The following is a 23,388-nucleotide window of genomic DNA, read 5'->3' as shown; positions in this document are numbered from 1 at the left end:
CACTGGTTGTTTTTCTTCTTGCTGCACACGGGTGTGATTGGCACAGCACTCATCTTGAGGTAGGGAAGAAATGGAAGCAACTCAACTATGAAAATCCTGGTTATCACCTTGAATATTTTTCTGCAGAGTTTTCTGGTACTTTCAAAAATTGTTTGAACTGCTGAGTAAGAGAAAAACATATTTTCTGCAAATGCATTCTGACCACACCGCAGAGCTGGCAGCATGCTGCTTGAGTAGCTTTTTAGTAGACAGCAAGAAGAATAGAATATGGCCCTTCATTTAGAAACAGCTCTTTAATTTTTATCTCTTTTATTATTACTTATATATATTTCTTTTATTTCTTGTTATTGGCAGGCGCTGACCAGTGTTTTAAACTGCAAAGTGGAAGTGTTTAATATATTCCAATTTTTATCTAAGCTGTTCAACACTTAATGAGAGGGGGGAGAAATCAAGCTGTTATGCTATTTAACACTAAACCATAACGGGACTTTAAATAGAAATTTCAGGATCTAACACTCCATATTTCTTTTCCATTCTAATAAAAATAAATGGTCCTCAGGAAAGACTGAAGCTGGTCTTTATGTAGATAGAAAGAGATGTCACAAGAAGAGAGGATACAAACATTTCAGTGTGAAGCTCACTGTTCCCTGTGGAATGAGGCCTTTCCTACAACAAAATCCATAGAAATGGTGAATGGAAAAACATAATGGCAGTTCCACCCAGGGTTTTTTTGGCTGCTCTGCTGACAGGCAATGGAGTCCCTATTGAGTCAAGTCTCCAGGTCAGAGCAGTGTACCTGGGTGCTCCAAGTGCAAAGGTGACTTTCTTTGCAAATGTACTGTTATTTCCACGTACTTTCGACCTCTCTGAGTTTGATACTTGTATCTGTTATTTTAAATATAATTGAGTGACAGTACTATGGGGTATGAAGGCTGCCCCGAGTCACCTCCTGGATTCTACTTTTGACAGCTGTCGTGTTGGTTTTAGCCCCTGTCCCGCAGTTTTACGGTTTGCGGTACTGAACGGCAGGCAGCTGCCTACGTTCTCCAAAAGCCTCTTCCAGATTAACAGCGGTCACTGCAGAACGATATAAAAATTGTTACTTTTGTACTTATTTTCCCCTCCTAAGCCTCGTAATGCCACCCGCGTTAACACAATCTGGCGCTAGCTTTATGGTTTGTCGTTCTGTGCCTTTTAAATAAATAATTTGGGATTTTTTTTTGTCGGAGTTTTGTGAGTTCAGACGCAGCGCGGGCCGGCCCTGTGCCACGGCCGCGCCTCGATGGCGAGGGCCGAGGGCATTCATTCATTCCCCGAGCCCGCAGCCAGCCTCCCCTCGCCTCTCCGGGCGCGCTCCCCGCTGCTCCCCGCCTTCCTCCATCCTCTGCCCCCTCAGCCGCCATCCCGGGCCCGGCTCGGCCCCTCTGCTCCCCGCCTTCCTCCATCCTCTGCCCGCCAGCCGCCATCCCGGGCCCGGCTCGGCCCCTCTGCTCCCCGCCTTCCTCCATCCTCTGCCCCCTCAGCCGCCATCCCGGGCCCGGCTCGGCCCCTCTGCTCCCCGCCTTCCGCCGTCCTCTGCCCCCTCAGCCGCCATCCCGGGCCCGCCTCGGCCCCTCTGCTCCCCGCCTTCCGCCGTCCTCTGCCCCCTCAGCCGCCATCCCGGGCCCGGCTCGGCCCCTCTGCTCCCCGCCTTCCTCCATCCTCTGCCCCCTCAGCCGCCATCCCGGGCCCGTCTCGGCCCCTCAGGGCTCCCCGCCTTCCTCCATCCTCTGCCCCCTCAGCCGCCATCCCGGGCCCGCCTCGGCCCCTCTGCTCCCCGCCTTCCTCCATCCTCTGCCCCCTCAGCCGCCATCCCGGGCCCGGCTCGGCCCCTCAGGGCTCCCCGCCTTCCTCCATCCTCTGCCCCCTCAGCCGCCATCCCGGGCCCGGCTCGGCCCCTCTGCTCCCCGCCTTCCGCCGTCCTCTGCCCCCTCAGCCGCCATCCCGGCCCGCCCGCCCTCAGGGCTGCCCGCGCCGCCCCGCAGGAAGTGATGGCGGCCGAGGGAGGAGGAAGAGCGGCCGCGGGTAAGAGGGAGGAGGCGGCTCGGGGCGGCCGAGACACGGCGGGACGCTCGGGGCTTTCCAGGGAACCTCCGGCGGGCCCGGGCCCCTCCTGGCCGCGCTCCCGGCAGCGCCTGGGGGAGGCGGGGAGCCCGAGCCCTGCGCGCTGGGCCGCCCGGAGCAGGTGCTGCGGGCTTTGTTTTCCCATTCCCCAGCGTACAGGTGACTTTTCCGGATGTTCGGCCTGTCCAAGCCTGCCCAGAGAGAGCCGGCCTGGTGGTTCCTGCCCGCTGCGGTTCGGCAGGTGATGCTGGGGAGAGGATGATCCCCGAACTCCTGTTTGCAGTGTGTGTTTGCGGTCTCGGCGCAGGTGGATGAGTCTAGACTTCGGTAGATTTCAAGTACTTAGACATTAAGGAGCACTGGGAACACAGCATAAAAATCCCCGTTTTCGAAGGCACCATTGGCAATTGTTTACCCAAACTGAGCAAAAACCAGGGTTTAACAAAAGCAGCAGTCTTTAACAGGGGCAAAAGGAGCAGTAAACACTTTGGTTCTTGACCACGCAGAAATAGTTGGACTGTTTTGGTGTTGAGATGAGATCGAAAACGCTCTGCATACCGCAGAGTAGTGTACAAAGTATAACATACAAATATATTACCGTATACATATGCTATATCGTACCCATCCTTTAGAAAGTATTCTTTAAAGCTTTCCTTTGCTGTTGACGAGGTGACTAGAAGAAGCAGCACATGGACATAGAGGATGAACTTCTCTGTGAAAAAGCCACTCTCCCCTCATCTCCTTTCAGCAGGAGTTAATCTGCTGGTGTTTGTGGCAGTGGGCGAAGAGCTGCTCTGCCCAGCAGAACTCAACCTTTCAGTACCTGGTGGACTTAGAGTGCTTTGAAATGAACATTGTGTCAGTTCCCAAATGGCCAAGCTCCCAGTGCTTGGTAAGGGACGTGATCTTAGAATGGACGGATCTTCTGCACATGGGTTTCCAGAGGAGTCTGGCATGTGCAGTGTTCTGGGTTTGTGTTTGACTAGGAGGACTTCCAAGAATCTCTGTTCGCGCACTTGTTTGGATAAGGGCCCATTGCATCACCTCAGTTAACTTTTGCACTGCTTTCCCTCCTGCTCTGTTTTTATACTCTTCTTTCTTAATTTGTCACGCTAGCAGGTAAATGGATAGAAAGTGAATTTATTTTCTGAAACACATTTTAAGTTGCTGCCATTTATCTAAAGCACCTACTTCATCCCCTTCAGTAAAATAATGATATTGTTCATTAGTTCCTCCGGCTGCTCACGGCTAAATGCACTGCAGTCAGATTGCTCTATTTTCCCCCTCCTATCAACCACTTACGGAAAGAAAACATTTGTAATAATGCTGGGGTTTTTTTTTAGGGAGGGGGGTAGACTGTTCTACTGATGTTCTTGAATAAAATATCTCTAGATGAACAGAACCTCGGGTTTTCATGTCCAAGGAAGCATTGTAGTGTTGGGCAGTTCAGTTGATGTCTACATTTTCCCCTGACTTTTTCATCACCCTCAGACTGAATGTTTATAACAGCTGTTCTTCCATCCCCTTCCTCTTTTGGGATAGCTGATGTTGTTTTTAGGTGTTGTCTGAGTTTTGGTGTAGTTATTTAATTGCATAGATCTATGTTTAAAATAATTAAGGAGCAGTTGGCAGTGCGCAAGTTGAGTACGCAGTACACTTTAAGAACAGAGTCAGCCATTAGCTCTTGTGCAAAATCCTGCTTTTCAGTTCGTGTTGTGTTGTAATTGAGATGCTACAGCTCGGGCTTGATGGCTGTTCTTGTAACTGTTTTTCACAGGGAAAGATTGTTTACACTTCCAAGTTTCTAAGCCCCTTACCAAGTCCCAGACAAACCTGGCTGTTGAGAAGCAGGCCAGCTGTTGACCTAGAACTTGAGGTTCTTGTTTTAAGTCCAACCTTCTTGCAAATTCATTTTGATTATAGAACGCCTTGAAAGTCAGATTTGTGTGTGTTAACCACCTAACAGAAACAGTGAGCAACCATGTCTATGCAGCTCTGGAGCCTGAGAAATAGTTAGTGGATGAGAAGCCTGTATATCTAGTTTGGCAATTGCATTAATGAAGCCTTAAATTTCCATCTGTCTCTCTAGGAAGATGGAAATCTCCCTGCCCTCCGTGAAATCCATGCTAATCAGTTTATAGGAAGGAGGTCAACAGCCTGGAAGGTGGAAGCACAGAATTCAGGTGGTGTATAGGCACTATCAGGGATGCGGCCTCTGCATCTAAAAAAGCTTCTCAGAACTCTTAAGATGAGACAGATTAACAACCAGACTCCTAGAGTGGAACTAAAATCTCATGTATGGAACAGGTAGAATTTTACTCAGACTGTGTGTACAAAAGAGGTAGGGGCTGCCATAACATTGCCACAGCTAAGGCAAGTTGTTCAAACCTTTCTGTCTTGAACATAAATATGTAGTTATGGTCTAGACAGAAAAGAAATCAGGAAAACAAAATCCTAAATACTTCCCTCAAAGGACAGCTACAGCCCAAACCCCAGCAAACAAACCAGAGTCCCTTTCCGTAGTAGCATTTCAGTGTACACCCTCCTTCCCCTGAGGGAAAGTTTGGGAAAACAAACAGCACAGGAGAAAGTCTGGCCGGTTTCAATTTGCAAGTGGGAGGTGTGCAGGCATTATGGCTGTGAGTGTGTTATAGGAACCTACGTGATGAGGCTGGTATGTATTTGCCACATTGTGTAAAGGTTGCATATTGAGAGACTTCCAAACGCCTGCCCTGGCAATTCCCAGCTCTGGCATGTTGTCTTTGCAGGATGATTGGCAGACCCTCAGGTCGCACATATCTGGAGGAAACTGTGTCCTGCTCAGTTACCCCGAGGTCTGTGGATGCTTAAAAACGCTGTGTTTGTAACCTTTGAAACTGCTGTCTGGTGGCTGGGCTTTATAGTATTACTGACAACAGATGGCAAATGGCTCCGCTGATGTAATTCTTGCTGGTGTTTCGTTCCTGTGAAGTTGCACAGTTTCTAAATCTCAGAAAGTGCCTCCGTGTTTTTCCCGCGTGATGATTTCAAGCCAAACGAAATAAAAACATTTTCTGTTATTCAGATTCCCATGGTGTCATGTGACACTGTGGTAACGACTGCCTTGCAGCAGTTTCAGATAAGTGCACGTTTGGTAGCAATTTTAAGGCCTGTGTCCTTTAAGTAATGCTTATTAGTACGTAACAGATGCCCCTTAGAAACATTATGCCTTTTAATAGGCTCTGCTTTTAGCCTGCATGTTCCCATTGCTGGCAGACTGTGGATAAGGCAGGCTTGGAGGTATGCTGTCGTTTATGCAAAGCCTAAGTCAATTTTCTGCTCTGATGTCGAGCCATGTGTTTTTCCTTGTTTCTTCCATTCTGGTCATAGCTGCCTTGCTGTGTTTTTCCCTCTAGTCATATCTTTGGCTGATTGTCAAGCAATTGCAATCAAAACCTTTTGCATTTTTAACCACCAGCAGTGGTTTCTTTTGTCCTTACAGAAGAGCCTGTGTAAACTGCATTTGAGCACACTGAGCCTCACTATCAAGAGCACAGCAAGCACAGAGTTAGCCCTCTGTTGCCAGCCTGTCTTTCCTTCTCTGCTTTTTCCTCCTCCCAAAACGAGAAAAAGGGAAAAACAGAGCCATGCTGGTTTTGGAGCACCTTCAAAGACATGTAGAATAGCTGACACAATGGCACAGAGAACCAAGAGCGATGTTTACATATTTCCTCCACTACTGGCAGCTGTTTATTAAAGCAAGTTCTGAGACAGCTTTGTGATAGCTGGTGCAGGTGATGTGTTAATTTGCAGCCGTGTAATAAATTCAGCAAAGTGGAAATTACTGGGGGAAGGGATGTTGAGTTTTGTTTCTTTCCTTTTTTTTACTCCCCTGTCCCACCTCCCCTTCAAATTAATTGCTTTATTTTGAAATTATTCTGGCTGTGCAAATTGGTCCTTGCAAGTAATTTGGAGAAAGGCTGCTGGGCTTTCTTAGGCAGACTTATGCTCTCTGCTGGTGGGAGCAGTAGGCCTGTCAGATGTAAAGCATTTGCAACTCAAATGATGTGGTATTTGAAGCTGGTATCTCTGAAAATCCAGACAGTTGTCTCATATTTTCATCGCTACTTTGTTTGTTTGGGGGGTGTTGTCCTTTCTGATAGCAGAGCAGGGCTTTCAGGTACTCCTGGTGTGCCACATACTGCTGTAATTTGTATGAGGTGATGTTCAGGGTTGTGTGTGGTGTGACTTCAGGTTTCTCACTCTTCCTTTGGATGATGGTAGTAATGGGGAAATGTATTTGATGTGGTACGTAAATCCTAGCCCTGGTGCCACGTTGTAACAGTGTGTGTTTCAGTAACAACTTTTAATTGTTCAAACACAGCCATTCTCTGAAAGTGTCCTGTCAGTCTGTCTGGCTTCTCCCCGTAAAATGAATTCATCTCCATGCTAGACCATTTGTCAAACTCAGTTATCATTTCCTGCCATTTCACTATTCCTTATTTATCACAATGGGAGTCATTGTTTTCCTCCTTTCCCTCAAGTTACAGGATGACTTTGGACCAATGCATCCTCCTTTCTACCTTCCATCCTTGTAAAGGATTGAATTGCCACTATCTGCATTCACACTTGTGCTTCATAAAAGATCTGCTGCCCTTCACAGAATCATTCCTGCCATCTTCCTTTCAAATCCACCTCCTTCCAGTTGTTGTGGAAAACTTGTGTATTTAATTTTGTTTAGGGGATAGACAAATAATTAAGTTGACAAATTTAGATTTTTATTGTTTCCATATGCAAGAAAAGACAAGTTTGATGCCAGAGCAGCTGTGGCTGCCCCATCCCTGGAGGTGTCCAAGGCCAGGCTGGATGGGGCTTGGAGCTACCTGGGCTAGTGGAAGGTGTCCCTGCCCATGGCAGGGAATTGATGATCTTTAAGGTCCCTTCCCACCTGAACCATTTTATGATTCCAAAATCCACATCTCAGCCTTCAGTAGTCAAAGTTAGACTTTCCAAGGAACACTTCTGCCTATTTCTTGGTTGTAAGAAAACCAGTATTTATTAAGAACTTGATGCTGATGTTCACGAGCTCAGAGGTATTAGCAGCAGTCCCACTCAGTTGATAGAATTTCCTTGGAAAACCCGAACATGAGCCTTAAAGCCTTAATTAATGACAATCCTGAATCACCCTTTTCTCCAGCACTGCATTTTCCCCTGAATTATTCTGTAAGCTGCCTCCTTCTTTTTTGCATCTAAGCTTTGTGAGAAACCAAGTTAAATGTGCAGAAGTATGAATTGTGATATGTCAGAGCTACAGCTGGTAGCACTTCCATGGTTTAACAGTATGCTGCAGTTTTTATTTGTAAAGTCTGTTTCTGGGCTGTAATACCTCAGCTTTTTTCAATTACAGTGGGTTAAAACTTTGTGCTAAACATGCCAGTCCAGATGTGCATTGTGTGTGTAGTAGGACAGGGGTAGCTTGTTTACACAGATGTATTTTAGTTTATTTGTACTATGAGTTGGATGTGGCTTTATATTTATAAGTGTAACGCTGCTAAAGATCCGTCTGAGGGAAAACAGATATAGTTGGAACCTGTTTGCTGGAACTTTGATTATGGGAGTAGTGCAGGTTAGAGTGGAGGAAGTATCCCTTTAGTATGCACTCACCATTACATGATTGCCCTCAATAAGCACTTGCTTTCCTAGCCTTCAAAACATTTTAATTCATGTGGTTTCAGCTAAGTATTTTTATTTAAAAAGCTACATAATTAAATCAATTGTTTAATTTCCTCGTCTGTTTTTTTTTTTTTTCATTTCAAAAAGTTTGGATTACCTTAAGTTTTCGGAAATGAAAAACACGTGTTTTATAGACCTGGAAATAGTAGGTTCAGATGGTTCAGAGGTCATGGAAGTGTGTGAAAATTGAAGGTGTTTTCCTTTTTCTCATCTACATGAATGTGTATACCTAAAGCTTTTTTCTTCTCTTCTCTGAAATCAGTAGTAGAATTGTGTTTGTGGGAATGGCATGGCTAGTGGGATAGCAGCCTGTGTTTGGCATGCCTAGGATTTGGTTTGCCTTCCATTTGAATGACAAAATTTGTAGTGATGACATATATAGTTAACTCATCTATTTAATTAAACAGGTTTCTTGATAGGGAGTGGGATTGGGATTATTTTTTCCCTTCTGCCTTCAGTCATTAATTCCACAGCTGAAGAATATTTACAGACAGAAACTTCTATTTAGTTTGTCTCCTGAAGCCCTTCTGGCCATTTGAGCTGTGATAGAACAGTAAGTGATACATGAATGGAGTTTTGGGATTGGAACATACGAACCTGAAGCCTACATCCTGAATATTCCAAGAGCTCTTGTTCCATAAGACATGGGGGAAAGCAGGGCAGTGGGAAGGGCGTTGTTTTCATGGATGATGTGCGGCATGTGGTGCGGAGCTGCCTTGCTGTGATACCGCAGCTCGGCATTCGCCCGCTGGCCCTGCTGCCCCCACATGCTCTTGTGGTACTGCAGTTCCACTTACACCAGAATTTGGGTTTTTTTACATGTATTTGCTTGGTTAAATTCAGGATGTGAGAGTCAGGTTCTGCGTGTACTCCCAGGAGCGTGCCAAAGACCTCTTCCGTCCTTTGAAAGGTTAGACAAATACGGTTGTCTAACAAAAACCACATGCCTGGAGTTGTTCAGGCTCATGGGAAGGGAAGGAGAAGGGTTGATGTGAAGCCCTGCTGTTTATCACAGAGCTCCTGCTCCTGTGAGAGGGTGAGGGACAGCACTTCAGTCATGTGTGCGTGGTTCAGAAGGGCAAAAATAGTCATTATTCAATCCTAGACACTGTCCTGGGTGTGCTTCTGTAGTATGGCAGTGACAGTCCATGGAGAACCGAGAACAATTTATGTTATGTGACTTCTTGGTCTTATTACATAGTGGCTTCAGAGGCACTGATAAGGAAGGCATCACACTCTTTTGAAGTGGTAGATAAGACATACACTTAACTGATAAGGAACCAGTCAGAAGATGCAGTGATTTGTTAGGGGCCACAAAAACACACCTGTGTTAAGCATAAATCTTAGGAGCTCTAGTCTCAGTTGCATGGTTTAATTGCAACAACACTCCCTCCTAAATATTGACATGATATGCTGTCATTTTTTTTGGACCATGTTTGTCTCATATTGCAAAGTGGTTTTTGGTTTAAAAAGAAAAAAAAGAAAAATACTTCTTGGACAAAACCCCTCAGAATATCGTCAGAAACACTTAAAACCTGCTGAAGTTGTGTTTTTTTTTTGTTGTTGTTATTGTGAAATATATTGGCATGAAAATAAAGCCAATAAACAAAGCCAGTGCTCCTATTGCAAGCATTAGTGGCAAAACTGAATTAAAAAATAATGAAACTTGAAAATTGGAAATGTTCTTTTTATCCCTCTTGTTCCTACACCACTAGAAATCTGACTGAGGTATTTTTCATATTTTTACATGTAAAATTATGCACAAATTTGCTCAAATGTACAAAATCCAGATACAAGTCCTGTGGTGACTGATGGCTCTTCTGTAAACATACAGTCCTTAATGGATGCATGTAGTATCCTTCTCTGTGTTTGTAGAACATGAAAAAGTAGTTGTAGGATAAATGATTAATTCACTTCAGACATAACACTCTTCATGCTTCATCTACGGTGTGGTTGATGTATTTTGCTTTACAATCTGGCTGCATCCTAAATGCCCTTACTCTGAAATGGGCATTTCAACAAGTCTGGCTTCCTGGAAGGACCAGCAATATCTCAGTGCATCTTAATCAAGCCAGTGGTGTGTCTAGTCTGGAAAAAAAACTGCATCACCAACTTTGCTGGCTTAAGGGAACAGTATTAATTAGCTACAAGTGAATGCAGGAATAGAAGATTCTTAACAGTGAAAGCAAATGTTTCCCATCCCTGGAAATGTCCTAGGCTGGGTTGGACAGGGCCTGGAGCAACCTGGGATAGTAGGAGGTGTCCCTGCCCATGGCAGGGGGTTGGAATGAGATGGTCTTTTCAGTCACTTTCCACCCAAACCATTCCATGGTTCTAGGAAATGTCTCTTTGGTAAATTGTGTGTTGGCTTCATGGTCAAAAATAACTTTGCAAAGAAGCTTCAGTATATCTGATTAGATGGAAGTGTGTCCTTTACCTTTGGACATTACAACAGTTTCACTTAAGGAATTTCACATACCTCTGTATGCACCTTGTGTTTTCTCTTGTACTGAGAATAAATTCTTTTGCCCACGGAAAAATATTTCCTGCTTACTTTAACTGATAGAACGAGACCTTGCTGAATCTGTAATGCTGGGGGTCTGTCTCTGATTCATAAAAATTAATTCTAGTTTAGGGTAGAATATTGTCTCCCATGTTGTGATTGCATTCAAGTACTTGATGCAGAACATGTGTGTGCTGATGAGATATATCTGGATTCCCACATACTGATCTTTTTGGGTCCTAAGTGAAGTAAAATTTGTTTGACTTTTACCTTTCAAGGAGGATGTTTGTCCACTTGATGGAACCCCCATGAAATTTAGTTCTCTCTTCTGAAGGAGACAAGGGGTGGAATAGCAGTGGGAGTAGAAAAGGCTGAGTTTAAGGGTCTAGAGTGAAACAGGGGCCTTGGTTTATTCCTTTTTGGCAGAGTTGAACAATGTTTTAGGCTGAGGTTTTGGAGGGTAGAATCTCCTAGAGATGAGTGAGTTGTATGGACAGTGCCTGCTGGTATTTATAGCGGGTTTCAGCTGTAGCTTTTCACTTCAAAAAAAATCAGATTCTTAGTGCAAATTGATGACAGATCACCAGAGTGAGAGGAGATGTACTTGCACATCCTCGCTTGAGAATGTGGCCCAGACTGCTCCATGGAAACAAAGGAGAGAAGCAGATGCGCTGCTAGTTTTTGCTTTAAAATCTTATTCTGCATGCCTGAAATGGAAATGTGCTCGTTGGGTTTCTCATTTATTTGTCTCTAGATAATTTTTCCCCTTGGAATTGCAAAGCTTCCATGTCCTTTTCCCTGAAAGCCGGTGCCCTGCAGATGACAAAGGCTGGTACCTGTCTGTCACCCCCTCCCTGTCACTGCTGCTGTCCCATCCACCTCGAGGATGCCATGACCTTGTTTAGCAGCTTTGGCTGTTTAAGATGTCAGCCCCAATGTCAGGAATCCCTCTGGTGCAGGAGGCGTCCTGTTCTAAATTTACTCTCCTGGTTTATGGTCCCTCCTCTGTGGCTGCAGCAGGAGGCCCCTTTTGTGCCTCGGGTAACCCTTTGTGCACAGAGCCCCTCACAGGGGCTGCTGGCAAGGTCTGGCAGAGTGGCTGCCACCATGAGCTCTTTTGTTGCAGCTAGGTAAAGATCAAATTCAAATAAAATCCTGTAATTTCAATCAGGTCAAAAGGCCGTCCTTGGAACATCGTAATTTCGATATCCCAAGATGCTGACTGGGCCTCAGACTGAAGTACTCCTGGGAGAACAGCAGTGCTTTTATTCTAAAGCAAAGTTAGATTATTTTGCATTTGATTTAGCAACCTTTATAACATCCTGCTAGCCAGCAATAATTAGGGCTTTAGTTGAACGCCTCGTAGCAATAGTTATGGATAGACTTTGAGGGTTTTTTCTTGTGCCTGTATAAAAAGAAGTGCAAAAGGGACATACACAGCAGGGCAAATGTTATTTTGTCACTTTATACTAGGAAGAAACTGGGAAACACCTTAGTTAACATAAAAAGAAATTCAGACAAGTGGTTTTTGCCCTGCCTATGGCAGCTGAGCAGTGTGAGTGATATGTGCATGTGTGTGTGCACATTTTGAGGGGATGTTCACAAAAGCCAGCCTTAGCACCACCGACTTACTGAGGCCATTCCAGAGTACCTAAAGTGACACTTCTGTTCCATGTTCTTCCTAAAGGAACCTCACTCTCTCTCCTCCCTCAACATTTTGTTTTCTTCACAGGAAATTTTTTGATTACACTTTTATCGGAACATGTGCTCCTAACTCACTTGGGCCTTTTCAGTGCATTGCACAGGAAAGAAAAGTTCACTGGAAATATAAAAGCATTTTTTAAAGGAAAAGATTACTTCTCTGCCAAGCTGCCTTGATATAGAAGTTTCCTCTAATGCCTCATTATTTAAGCTGTGACCTTATTTCGTCCTTCAAGTGGTCCCTGTTACCTTAGAGATCAAGCATATTATGAAGCAGAAAGTTAATTGCTTTGTTCAGGGAGGAGAAAACATGACTGTGCTGTTAAGTTGCATTGGCTGCACCGTGGCAGGAGGGAACCTTGTAAGCAGCACCTCATGAACAGTATTTATTAGCATGGCAAATATTTTTCTTTGTGCTAAACTCGAGTCTTACATGCTGCTCTTTTGTAAAGGATTAATTTACCAGTAAATTTGCTTTTGTGAATTATCAGTTTTGAATAATAATCTTTAATTTCTCTCCTGACATAAGTTCTTTGCTCGATGGTGTTTAAGTTCTGCCTGAGATTTTATAATGTGACTCGACTTGCCAGTGTTGCAATGCTCATTTCTCTCCCGTCTTGTCACATAGAAACATGCTATGAAATCCATTTACAAAGTAGCTTCTCTTCAGCATTCTGAGTACACAGCTTTGCTGCCAAGCCTGGGGATGGAAGCTGGTTGCCTGCAAAGGGCAGGAAAATAGTGTTTAAAGCATTTAAAGCATTTTAGTTTTCTCATCCTTTTGCTGAGGAATCAGATACTGATCACTGCTGGAGGGAGAGTGGTGGGACCATGGGTGAATAGTCTGACCTGGTGCTACAAATCCCATGCTCCTACTTTTATGTGGAAAGGTATAATTTTCAATATGGTACTTATATGATTCAGAGTTTGTTAGTATAGACAAGTCTTGCACTGATCCTTTTAAGCCTCTTCCTTGTCTCAGCCATTTACTTAACTATCAATGCAGTTATTTCACATTTAACTTATCAAGGGAGCTGCCATGTGAGACCAAACCATCCTTAAAAAGGGAGGATTCAGAACTAGGATGCCAACTAGAGCTGTGTGGTAGAAGATTTGGTCCTCACTTTGAGGCTTACAAGAGTTGCAGGTGCAGTTTGTTGATTGAAAGCCCCTTAAACTGAAGCTGTTTCATTCCTGTGATAGAAGAGTGGCTGGACACCATTTGGGTTGCTAACACATCTCCTGTCACGTTCTTTTTCTTGGGCTGGTGCTGAGCCACCAGACAGTCTGGTTTGTTACATCAGAGAGAGGTTAATGCTTCTTCAGGAACACCAGGTTGGACTTTGCATTTAGGTAACAGGCATCAGATATATTTACATGCAATTAACAGATAGCCTCCAGCATTGAGTCACATGGATTCAAAGTTACGTTGCATAAAAGATGATGTTACTATTTTGGAAAGTCTTGTGTAGGTAAATTTTTTATATTATTTCATTGTTGTGAAAGTGCCTGACTGATGTTAGTCAAAAAAGAGAAGGAAAAGGTGAATGACAAACAACAGATCATAGACTGACCCAAAAAGGGGCCGTCTTCCAAGAAAGAATGGAAGCTTTGGAATTCTTTCCCTGTTATATTTTTGGACAGAGCTAAACTCAGGCTGTGTTTTGAAGAATTTTTTTTTTTTCCCTCTTCCAACTTTAAAGCAATTTACTTACACCTAGAGAAATTTGAGACTGTGCTTGAATTCAAAGGAGACAAGCCCGATTTGATGCTGTCATGGTTCTGCTTTGTAAAATTGCATGTTAAGAGGTAAATAACATACAGATAAATAACATACAGCCTTACTATTTTAGACTAGGATTATACAAAAGGCTCTAATGAGATCATTAAGAGCCCAGCCACACCAAGCAGCTGCTGGGTGAAACTGAGGTTTTAAGACTTAGGTTTCTTATTTAATATAAAAAGTAAAACTATCTTGTGTTTTATTTTAATCACAGGTCGACTTTACTTGGTTGATACAATAGCAAGAGATCCAGAGGTTCTGCAAGCAGATGCTGAAGCATACTATGAAAAACTCTTGAAGAAGTCATTGTCCACTCCTGATGTTTTTTCCATCCCTGGAGGAGGAGAGGTAGTAGGCTGATGTTTCTTATGCTGCAAGTTAGATACTTGCAGATTAGTTTGTTGGTTGTGCTCATGGTCTGCTAATAGGGGTAAACTTGTGTGGCTGGACTGCAGATCTCTTAAAATCAGCAAATCCCGCATTATTTCAAATGATTTGCATGCTGTAAATGAGAGATAAGCTTAAACTCCAAGTTTAAAAACCTCTGAGTGTGGAAGAGGGTTTGAAGTACTTTGGTGAACTTTGCATCTTGACCTGCCTCCTTGCAAGACTGAACCAAAAGCAAATTTTATAGAGATTTAGACCAGGGTGGTGCTCTGTATTCTGCCTCTACTCTGCAGTTTACACAGGCATTATGATACAGTCTATCTTTTGTTTCCATTCTTTCCAATGCTTATTTTGGTAATTTTGAATGTGGATTCTCCCAAAGGAATTCTGTTCCTTAGACACCTGGGTGGAATAGAGATGGCTGAACAGACCTATTAAAATTTTTTACTGCAGTCAACCTATGAAACCTTTAATTCTGGCATTTTGTAGATCATAAAAGATGTGCTGAAGTACCTGTTATTGTACTATCAAAGCAGAAATTGAATTAGCTCAAATGACTGTTTGGAATACAGTAGTGTTTCTGTCATTTAGGAAAATAATATGCAGTAGTTTCCAGAAAAATGCTGTTCCAGGTGGAATCAGTTTCGGCCTTGAGCTGGGAATGTAACAGGGTTTAAATACTCTTTTAATGCCCTCTAGTGGAGTCTGTAGGGCTAACTACAAACAGACTGAACATGCAAAGATCCCCCAGTTTAGGGCTTCTGTGTCCTTACCTTCCATGCCTGCTTGTACTTTCAGAGGTTCATTTGCCGTTCCAGTAGAAGGGAGGGGAGGTTAAAATCCCGGGCAGTGCTCTGTGGATTCCTGCAATAGCCACACACACTGAGATCAATTAAAGGTGGACTTCTGGCTTTTGATTCACAACTGTCTTGATTTTGTGGCTTGTCACCAGCCCTTAAATGTATCACATGACTGATTTGAGTCTCATAGCAACACATTTCTCTTTGCATTCATTTAATTCAGGTCTAATCTAATCTGCAGTCAGACAGCCAAGGGCATAAGTAATGGTAGTGTTCTTTCTGTATTGTCTTTCCCCCTTATACTCTGTAATAAATAGCTCAAAGAATGTTGATGTTTTGTGATTTAAAATAATTTAAATGTAACAAGGCAAAACTCCCATTCCCAGTAACATCCCAGCTAACAATCTCTACCACAGATCCACAACCTGGAGCATGAGGGGCTTGGTGTTTGAATAATGGCTGCACTACCAAAAGCGTTCTTCCCCCTTCTGCATCTGAATTAAAACAGGTTTCAAGTGGCAGGACTGGCAACAGTGAATAATTATTTAGCAGGAGTTAAGTGGCTCTCAGCCCACTTGCTGGGGTCACGGAACTTCTTTTTGGCATGGCTTGGTCAAGCATCCAGGACACAAATAGCAAGGATTACTTAGTGAGGATGGGAGCCCTTTGGCAGCGGCCACACACAAAGCTGTGCTTGGCTCCTGCTGCTCTTGTTAACACCTGTGAAAGTGCACATTACCTTATCAAACAAAATAACAATCATGGCAGTATTGGAAGTAGTCCTGGCCATTTCATTATGGAAATGCTCCCAGGTGCCATAATGACATCGATGCTGTTATGTTTGAAGCATGCAAAGAACGACTGAATCCCCAGGTTTAGGCAAGCTCATGAATACAGATTTTGAGCAGTTTTCAAGTTGTTTGGTTTTTTTTCCCCTGTAGTCCAGTGTTTGCATAGATGCTTCCAGGATTCTGGCACTCATCAACTACTGAACACTGGTTTCAGCTTAGAGTTGTTATCCTGAATAATCCATATTCATATTTCTTCCATGTACCAAGAAATATTAAATGTAACACGTGACTGATTTGAGTTTCATAGCAAACTGACAAATGGGTGCAATTAGAGAGAGAGGCACACCCACACATACACAATGGACCAGATTTTGGAAAGTACAGTACATGCTGTGCTAAGTCATGCACGCTCTTTGCCTGTACCTAAACTTACATGACAGCATTTGCAATATTCATATGGAAATCGTCATTTCTATGCATATAGAGCTGTTTGAGCACAGTAATTTTGTGTTTATGTGTCACATCGTTTAGAAGTTTAGTCTAAGAGCAAAAGCTTGAGAGCTGCATTTTGATTTTAGCTTCGCCTTCAACTTAACCACCTTGTGCCAATTTTCTACCCTCGCTGTGCCTCGAAGATAAACTGCCCAGGCACTGCCCTCATGCTTTGATACTCCCTGTACCCTGAGGCTTAATTCATTGTTTGCAAAACACCACAAGTACTCAGCTGGAGGATGCTGTGAGAAGTGCAAGTTGTATTTGTTTTCATTTGATGTGTCTGGTCTTTCATAACACCATTTGTCTGCGTGTGACAGTGTTCAAAGCCAGGTTATGTACTAACCAGGGCAAGTCAGCATTAAGGTCTTCACTAACTTCAGTAGCTTGATTTCTTTGAAATTAACTTTCCTTATGGATAATATTAGAATATTTATGTATATTTCAGTGCCTTGAGGTTGAGAGGGTGTTGTGCTAAGCTTGTACCATGCATTTCAGCAAAGCATGTCAATAAAACATGTCAAAAGTGCATCTGATACATGTAGTGCTTGTTGTGAGTTTTACAGTACAAAGAGCTACAGGGCTTATTTGTTTTTTAGGTTAAACTTGAAGATTCCTGTGTGTGTTTTGTCCCTCTCTACCGAAATAATCCTACTTGCAAACTGTTGCTGTTAACTGATCCAAAGGATAAAGAGACAGGTTAGAATTGGTCAAAATATTTTGAAATTTGAGTAGTTGTAATTTCTTTACCTTTAAGATGGTTTGCTTGTTTATGTATTTAAATATTCTGGGTTTTGTTTTGAATATTAAGTGGTATCCGTTTATCTCTCAAGGATTTGTGTCAGTGGGCTGTTGATTAGGTGGAAGAATTGGCAATCAGGACTTTTAAATTCTATGCATAAATTCTATGCTGGTAGCTGAAAAATCACCTTGGATAAATCTGTTATTCTTTCTGACTTTATTCAACAGGATAATATTTTTTCTAATTCAGAATGATGTGAAATTTAACATTATGGTTTGGATAGAGTCCTGAAATCCTTAAACAATAAAATACAGGTATGAAATTGTATTGCTTCTTACTGATTCTTATTCATATTCTTTTTTTTTTACTTCATGATATTTTTTTCAGTCCTGGATTTAATTGCCTTTTATTTCCAGTACTGGTGTGAGAGCTATTTACTGGTGTGTAGATTAAATGAGGAGTGTTGGTGTTGTTGTGAAGCAATGGGCTGTAGAATTTTTGGAATATCTGCAATGAGGACATGAACTTTTGCATTGACTCTCTGTGTAACTTAGGAAATACAGAACACATGAAACCTCTTAAACTTCCAGCTTCCAAATGTGGCAGCAAGCTGATGACATCTGTCATTAAAAGTGGACTTCTATTTTAAAAGGATAAGCTATAAATTATGCCTGAAAGGCTTCAATAGCCAGGATTCTTAATAATAAAGCAAAAGCAAAGCAAAATTCTCTCTTCAGTTCTAAGTGTGGCAGGTAATAATAATCTTACACTCCTAGAACAGGTTCTGTTAGTGTAAGTGTTCATTGTTCAGTCCTACCCTGTAAGCAGGAAATTTCTTCAGAAGAACAAAAAGCAGATTAAAATCACCTGTGGTTAGAGGTGAACTCTGCAGTTTTCCAGCTCCTTCTACACAGGGTTTCAGTTGGATCTTTGCTAATGGGCTGTGATTCACAGGAGAAGGCAGGAGACCTTTCCAAGTTCCAAGTGTAGTCAAAAGACTTTCTGGTCCCTCTGAAACTATTGATGTAGAATTACTCTTCTGACACTTATTTATATATACCATTAATGTTTTTCTAAAGAGAGGCACACACTGATGTGATAAAGGGGAGAAGCATCTACACCAGAGGCCAGACTTGCTCAGAGTGCAGTTGTGCTCTCCTGACTTGCGTTCAAAGGAACGTGGCTGAAAACAGCCCTGAGATAGTTTAGGCTGCACAAGAGGAATATGGATCTGTAACTACAAAGCAGAAATAAAGAATTATTAAATAGATGCAGGTGAAAGTGCATTTAGCACAGCTCTTCAGTTAAATGATCTCATATTAGGAACAAGAAGTATTAATGAGATACAAGCACACAAGGAAAAATGATTTCTCACAGGAACAAGTCAAACAAGTCCAATTGGAGCCTAAATTACATGATAGCTATCTTCATTAAAAGCTTAAACCTAGCAGAAGAAACACCTTATTATATTATAAACAATAGCCTGACTGACTGCTGTGACCCACCCCTTGCAAAATTTCAGCTTAAGTTACCAGTCCAGAGCCAGAGGAACAGAGAGATCTCTAAGCCTGGTTATTTAAGTAAGGCCTACATCACCTGGCTTTTGATATTTCCTTCCAAAAGTATGATTTAGAAGATTTTCTGGAAGTTCTTGGTTTCTGGATTTCATACACTATAAACATATGGCCAGTTTTTCTGCACACATCAGATTTGACCAATATAATTTTTTTTTTCTTTAGATGAGTTTTAAAAAATTTTCAGTAGTTCTTTAAAGCCTGCTGGGATGTGTGCATGCCTATCCGTATGGGTACATACATTTGAAGTATTTTGTCCTAAATTTTTTCCCACAGCTCAGCAGATTTGAAATTGACTTTTAGAGTGGCAGACTGTACTAATGGGGCAACTCCACTTGGATTTGCTCACCTACATGACCTTTTGTTCTGACCAGTGAAGAAACCAAATTAATTCAAAACCAATTCCTTCAGAGAAAGGCAATATATTTTAACTTAGTCTTTGTTACTTTAAGGACATTTTACTTTAAGGGCAGAAAATGAAAACATTTAACAAGTTACATAATTTTCTTTTCCTGACTTGAGTTTTACACTTTTCTTGTGAAACAAGTTTCATCCAGATGGAAGAGGGAAACAATCTTGCTGTAGTTGATCTCTTCTTTTCCTCTACCTGTCCGCTGCATCTACATTTTAGTTCTCTTCCACAGCAGGAGTATTCTTAGAAGCAAATTTCCTGGTTGTCCCCACATACTGGATTTCAGTTTGATGGCATTTAATTCTTGAAAATTGGTTTCAAGAGGGGTAGATTCCACCACTGAGATTTATTTTTGATCATCTTGATAAGATGGGTTGTCCAGAAGTGATGTGTAGCTTGTGGTTTGAAATGATCTGCATATTTCAAAGAGAAAATGGGTCTGGCTGCTTCTCTGTAGGACTTGGTCTTGGTTGGAAGCATTTTTAATTTATTTTTGATGGGCTGAGTGTTGTGTTCTGTTAGTATATCTGTACAGATATTTTTATGAGAATGTAAATTGCATTGTAAGGGCTTACAGAGCATAACATGGGTGATTAACATCTTTATAACACTAAATAAACATACGTTATTGTGGCATTTTCTGTGTGCTGCATCTAATAATTCGCAATAACTGTGAGATGCCTTGGAACATTTATCACAAGATATTCGCTACAAATCACTGAGTGAAGCTTGAACTGTAGAAGAAAATGTAACTGGTTGCAGGAAGGATCTATCTGAGATACTTGAATGGCTGCCATTCCAGCAGGAATCTGCTTGCCTCCAAAGCTTTAATGTGTTTGTTTTGATAAAATTCCTAGAAAAGAGTGAGAAATACTCTTATTCCATTGTAAAGAGAGAGAACTGTGGGACCCAGCTAGTTCAGGGTATGTCAGTGCTGCAGAATGCAGTTCAAAGTAGGATTTCTGAGCTTGCCCCAGTATCAGAGTCTTTCCACAAAAGCAACCTCTTTAAGTGTGTCAGCAATCTGGAATAGAGACAGAATTAAGGTAAAGATGACTTTTCAGAAAGTACCACCACTTTTATCTTAGATATTTATTAAGCAAACTCTAATTGCATCTCTCATCTGTAACATCACCTTTATTTAGTTTGTAACTGAGGGATGTGTTTCAGCAATTCAGATAAGGCAGGGGAAGAAGAAGGACCAAGCTGGATGTTACTTTATTTTTTCTTCTTTGCTCTGTGTGTAGAATCCTGATGTGCACATTTCATTTAAATAGTTACATACCAGTGTGGGAACATTTGGCCAGCATAGCCTAGGAAGTAAAAATATAATCCAGGCCTGAGTTGGGAAGGGATCCATGTTTGCCCAGCAAAAGTAGACATTTCATAATCACAACTGCATTATGCTTGGTGCCTAATTCAGCTCAGTCCTGGATTCCAAACACTCGTGTGCTGTGGAATCCTGTGCTCCACTGCCTGTCAGCTTCTTGCAACACTCTGTGTTTGTCTGAGTGCAGGTGATGAAAGTACTGAGGTTTGGCAAGCTGGTGCTTACAGGGCAAGCCACCCACCTGAGCATGTGCAAACCCCATTATTTGTGACCTGAAATGCATTTCACTTGGTCTTGAAACTGCAAGATCCAGCACATCAAGTCTTGCAGTTGCAAGGTCACTGTAGTCACACACATCATGATTCACAGGGTTCAGGTGATGTGTGTTGGCAATAACTCCATCTCTCGTGATCAGGTGGACTTTACTGGATGTTCTGGAAAGAACGAGACTGGGAAGGGAGAGGGAGGGAACATGTGGTCTCAGAAATCATGTTTGCATTTGAAATAGTGTTCCTCAAAGTTGATTATAAAATGAACATGAGAGTACGGGGAAGCATGGATGGATTTAACTGCGGACCAGATGTTGACTGGAAAAATTATAACAAAAAGCAAAGTACATATGTTTGTGTGAAATTTGGAGAAATGTTTTTCCTTCAAGGAAGGCATCCATATAGATAAGGTTGCTCAAGTAATGTGATGTGATGTGACAGTTGCTATGTCAACTAGTGTTCCCTTCCACACATTTAAATTATTGAATAGCACAGTAAATGTTCTATAAAAGCAACTCCTTCCAACATGGTTATGCATCTTCCTGTTTTCCTCAAAGCTTTTAAAAACTTTTCTGACCTTTGCTATGTGTCTTGTATGTCTGAACTGTGTGCCAAACCTCTTTGCAGCTCTTATTAAAGTCAGCATTTGGCCCATTATGTCCCGTTTGTGTGACTCAGCTCCCTTTGTAGCTGCATGTTTCATGGATGTGTAATGGAGCAGTGGCTGCTGCATTTGAAAGCAGAGGGAAGGGTTTGAGGGAACAGATTGAATCCATCACAGAAAGAGTATGAAAATCCCATGCAAGTAAGTGCATAATATTTAATGAATTGAGTCTGGTGCTATAAACAGGCATCTGCCCTTGCGTGCAATACTTCTTCCTTGTTAACCCAGCACACAAAGTGTAATGCTTTCTGGCACATGCATTAATAATTTATTGGAAATATAAGTTAGCTAAGCGGAATCTCCAGCCTTAAAGCCAGCAGGAGTGATGGAGTCTGAAGCAAAAAGGGAAATTAACCTGTGTGCATGAGTGACATTTGTATAACCTGAGGCTAAAACAGGTAAATGATGAATCCTGTCCTTACAGTAATTTCATTTCCTCATGTGTGAATTTGTTTCTAACTCACAGATGGTTTTGAACTTTCTTATATTTGTCCCTAGCTGGGGAGGTTAGAGCCAGTTGTTGGAGCACTCTTGTAGGACTCAGAACGTGGGAACTCTGTGCTGTTCTTTGCAACATTCTTCCTATATTCTATTCTATTCTATCTTTCTATATAAAATTGGAAATGGTAGCTGCTCTGTTGGAAGATATTAAAGATACTGGTGCTCTTGAGCAATCCTGGAAATGTGACCATGTACTTTAGGTGAATTTCACCAGTGTACAGACTCTAAAAGTTCTTTTTTGCTGAAATATTTGCTGTTTTCTGTGTTTGTGGTCATAAATGATCAGATTTCTGTGTTTATTCCAAAACCTCATCTAAACCCTTAAAATTTATTCTCTATTCTTTGCAATGACCCCATGTCAAAACTTTTCTTTCTGAACAAGCCTTGGAAGTAATTTCAGTGTCACTGTTGCTTCTTCAAGTCTTTTCCTTGTAAATCTATTGGCAGGCAATGAATTCTGTAGATGAACATGTAGGAGTAGGGTTTAAATACTTGTTCCTGCATATGTGAAAAATTGAGGAAGGATGGGAAGAAGTGGGGTGCAAGTTTTGCATCACACCTACATGAGGACTTGACTTATGTGGGCTGCTGATACACTTTTGCTTCAGGGCAAAGTGCATCTTATTATGTGTGTCTATGTCTGTCTTTTCGTGGTAGAAACCTCTCTGTGTGCATTTGAACCTCGGAGAATATCTGTCCATGCATAGATTTAGGAGTCTGTACTCTAAAGGTACCCATAGATAGAAATTCAATCACAGAGAAAGCTGAAAAGCTGTTTGATAAAGCAAATACGAGAATTTTTGTGTTTGACTTGCATGAGTGCACATATATGCACTCAAATATATGCAAATATGTGTGTGTGGGGGCAGGGGAAAGTTTGAAAGAAAGTTGAAAACTATAACCTTTATCCAGGTAGCTCCTCTGTCCCAAATGCCACTCAAACCTACTCTGCTACTGAACTTACTATTAAGCAGGAAGTGCTTTATTCATATGGAACACAGGCTGTCACACCTAAGTCACATCAATTCCTGAGAAAAATTACCTTCACTTGATGCCTCGTGCAGTACTGAAAATTGGATATCAAGGGACGTGGAGGTGAAATTGAAATACAATTGTTGTTCTGCCGTCTCACAGCAGAACAGACTGGAGTCAGCTGGAGGGAGAAGTAGATCTGAGGCTGCCTGTGGAAAAATTCAGAACTTACTTTGTATTTGCAGGTGACGTGTTCCCCTGTTTTTGTTTTTGTAGTTTTGGCAGTTTATTTGAGCCAGCGTTGGTGGCCTGTGGAAGATGTTGTGAAGACAGCTGATCCTGCTAGAGATGGGCTCGTTTTGGTGAGTATGCTTTTTGGAACAGTTGCCTTTATCCTGGAGATTCCCAGCCAGAACAATCATATGGAATTCTCTGGTCTCCTACAGCTCCTGCTCTGAACCTGTGGGATCTGGGCTCTGTGGCTCACCAAGTGCTTCACATCTCCAGGAGACTGTGACATGCACATTAGCCCTCTCTAAACAATTTTGCATGCATGCAGTTTATGATTCATCTGTGGGATTTGTTTTCTTTTGGTTTTTAGTTTACCCTCACTGCCTACTAAAGGAATAATCATAAATTGAATTACTACATT

General features: G+C 42.1%; 1 protein-coding gene across 1 annotated transcript in view; it reads left to right on the top strand.

Annotated features, from left to right (window-relative positions):
- The first annotated feature begins 2,003 nt into the window (after positions 1-2,003).
- LOC136296984 (protein FAM169B-like) overlaps positions 2,004-23,388 on the top strand; it is a 36,175-nt gene continuing 14,790 nt past the window's right edge. The window contains exons 1-4 of the mRNA XM_066196561.1: positions 2,004-2,064; positions 14,017-14,150; positions 16,872-16,971; positions 23,013-23,098. Coding sequence (XP_066052658.1) covers positions 2,031-2,064; positions 14,017-14,150; positions 16,872-16,971; positions 23,013-23,098 — 354 coding nt within the window. The 5' untranslated portion in view covers positions 2,004-2,030. The remainder of the gene's footprint in view (positions 2,065-14,016; positions 14,151-16,871; positions 16,972-23,012; positions 23,099-23,388) is intronic.

This window comes from Chamaea fasciata, unplaced genomic scaffold, assembly GCF_029207755.1.
Source record: "Chamaea fasciata isolate MVZ Bird 193981 ecotype frontalis unplaced genomic scaffold, bChaFas1.0.hap1 SCAF_14, whole genome shotgun sequence".
Lineage (NCBI taxonomy): Eukaryota > Metazoa > Chordata > Aves > Passeriformes > Sylviidae > Chamaea > Chamaea fasciata.
The sequence above is the reverse complement of the archived record's forward strand: the minus strand, read 5'-3'. Positions and strand labels throughout refer to the sequence as shown.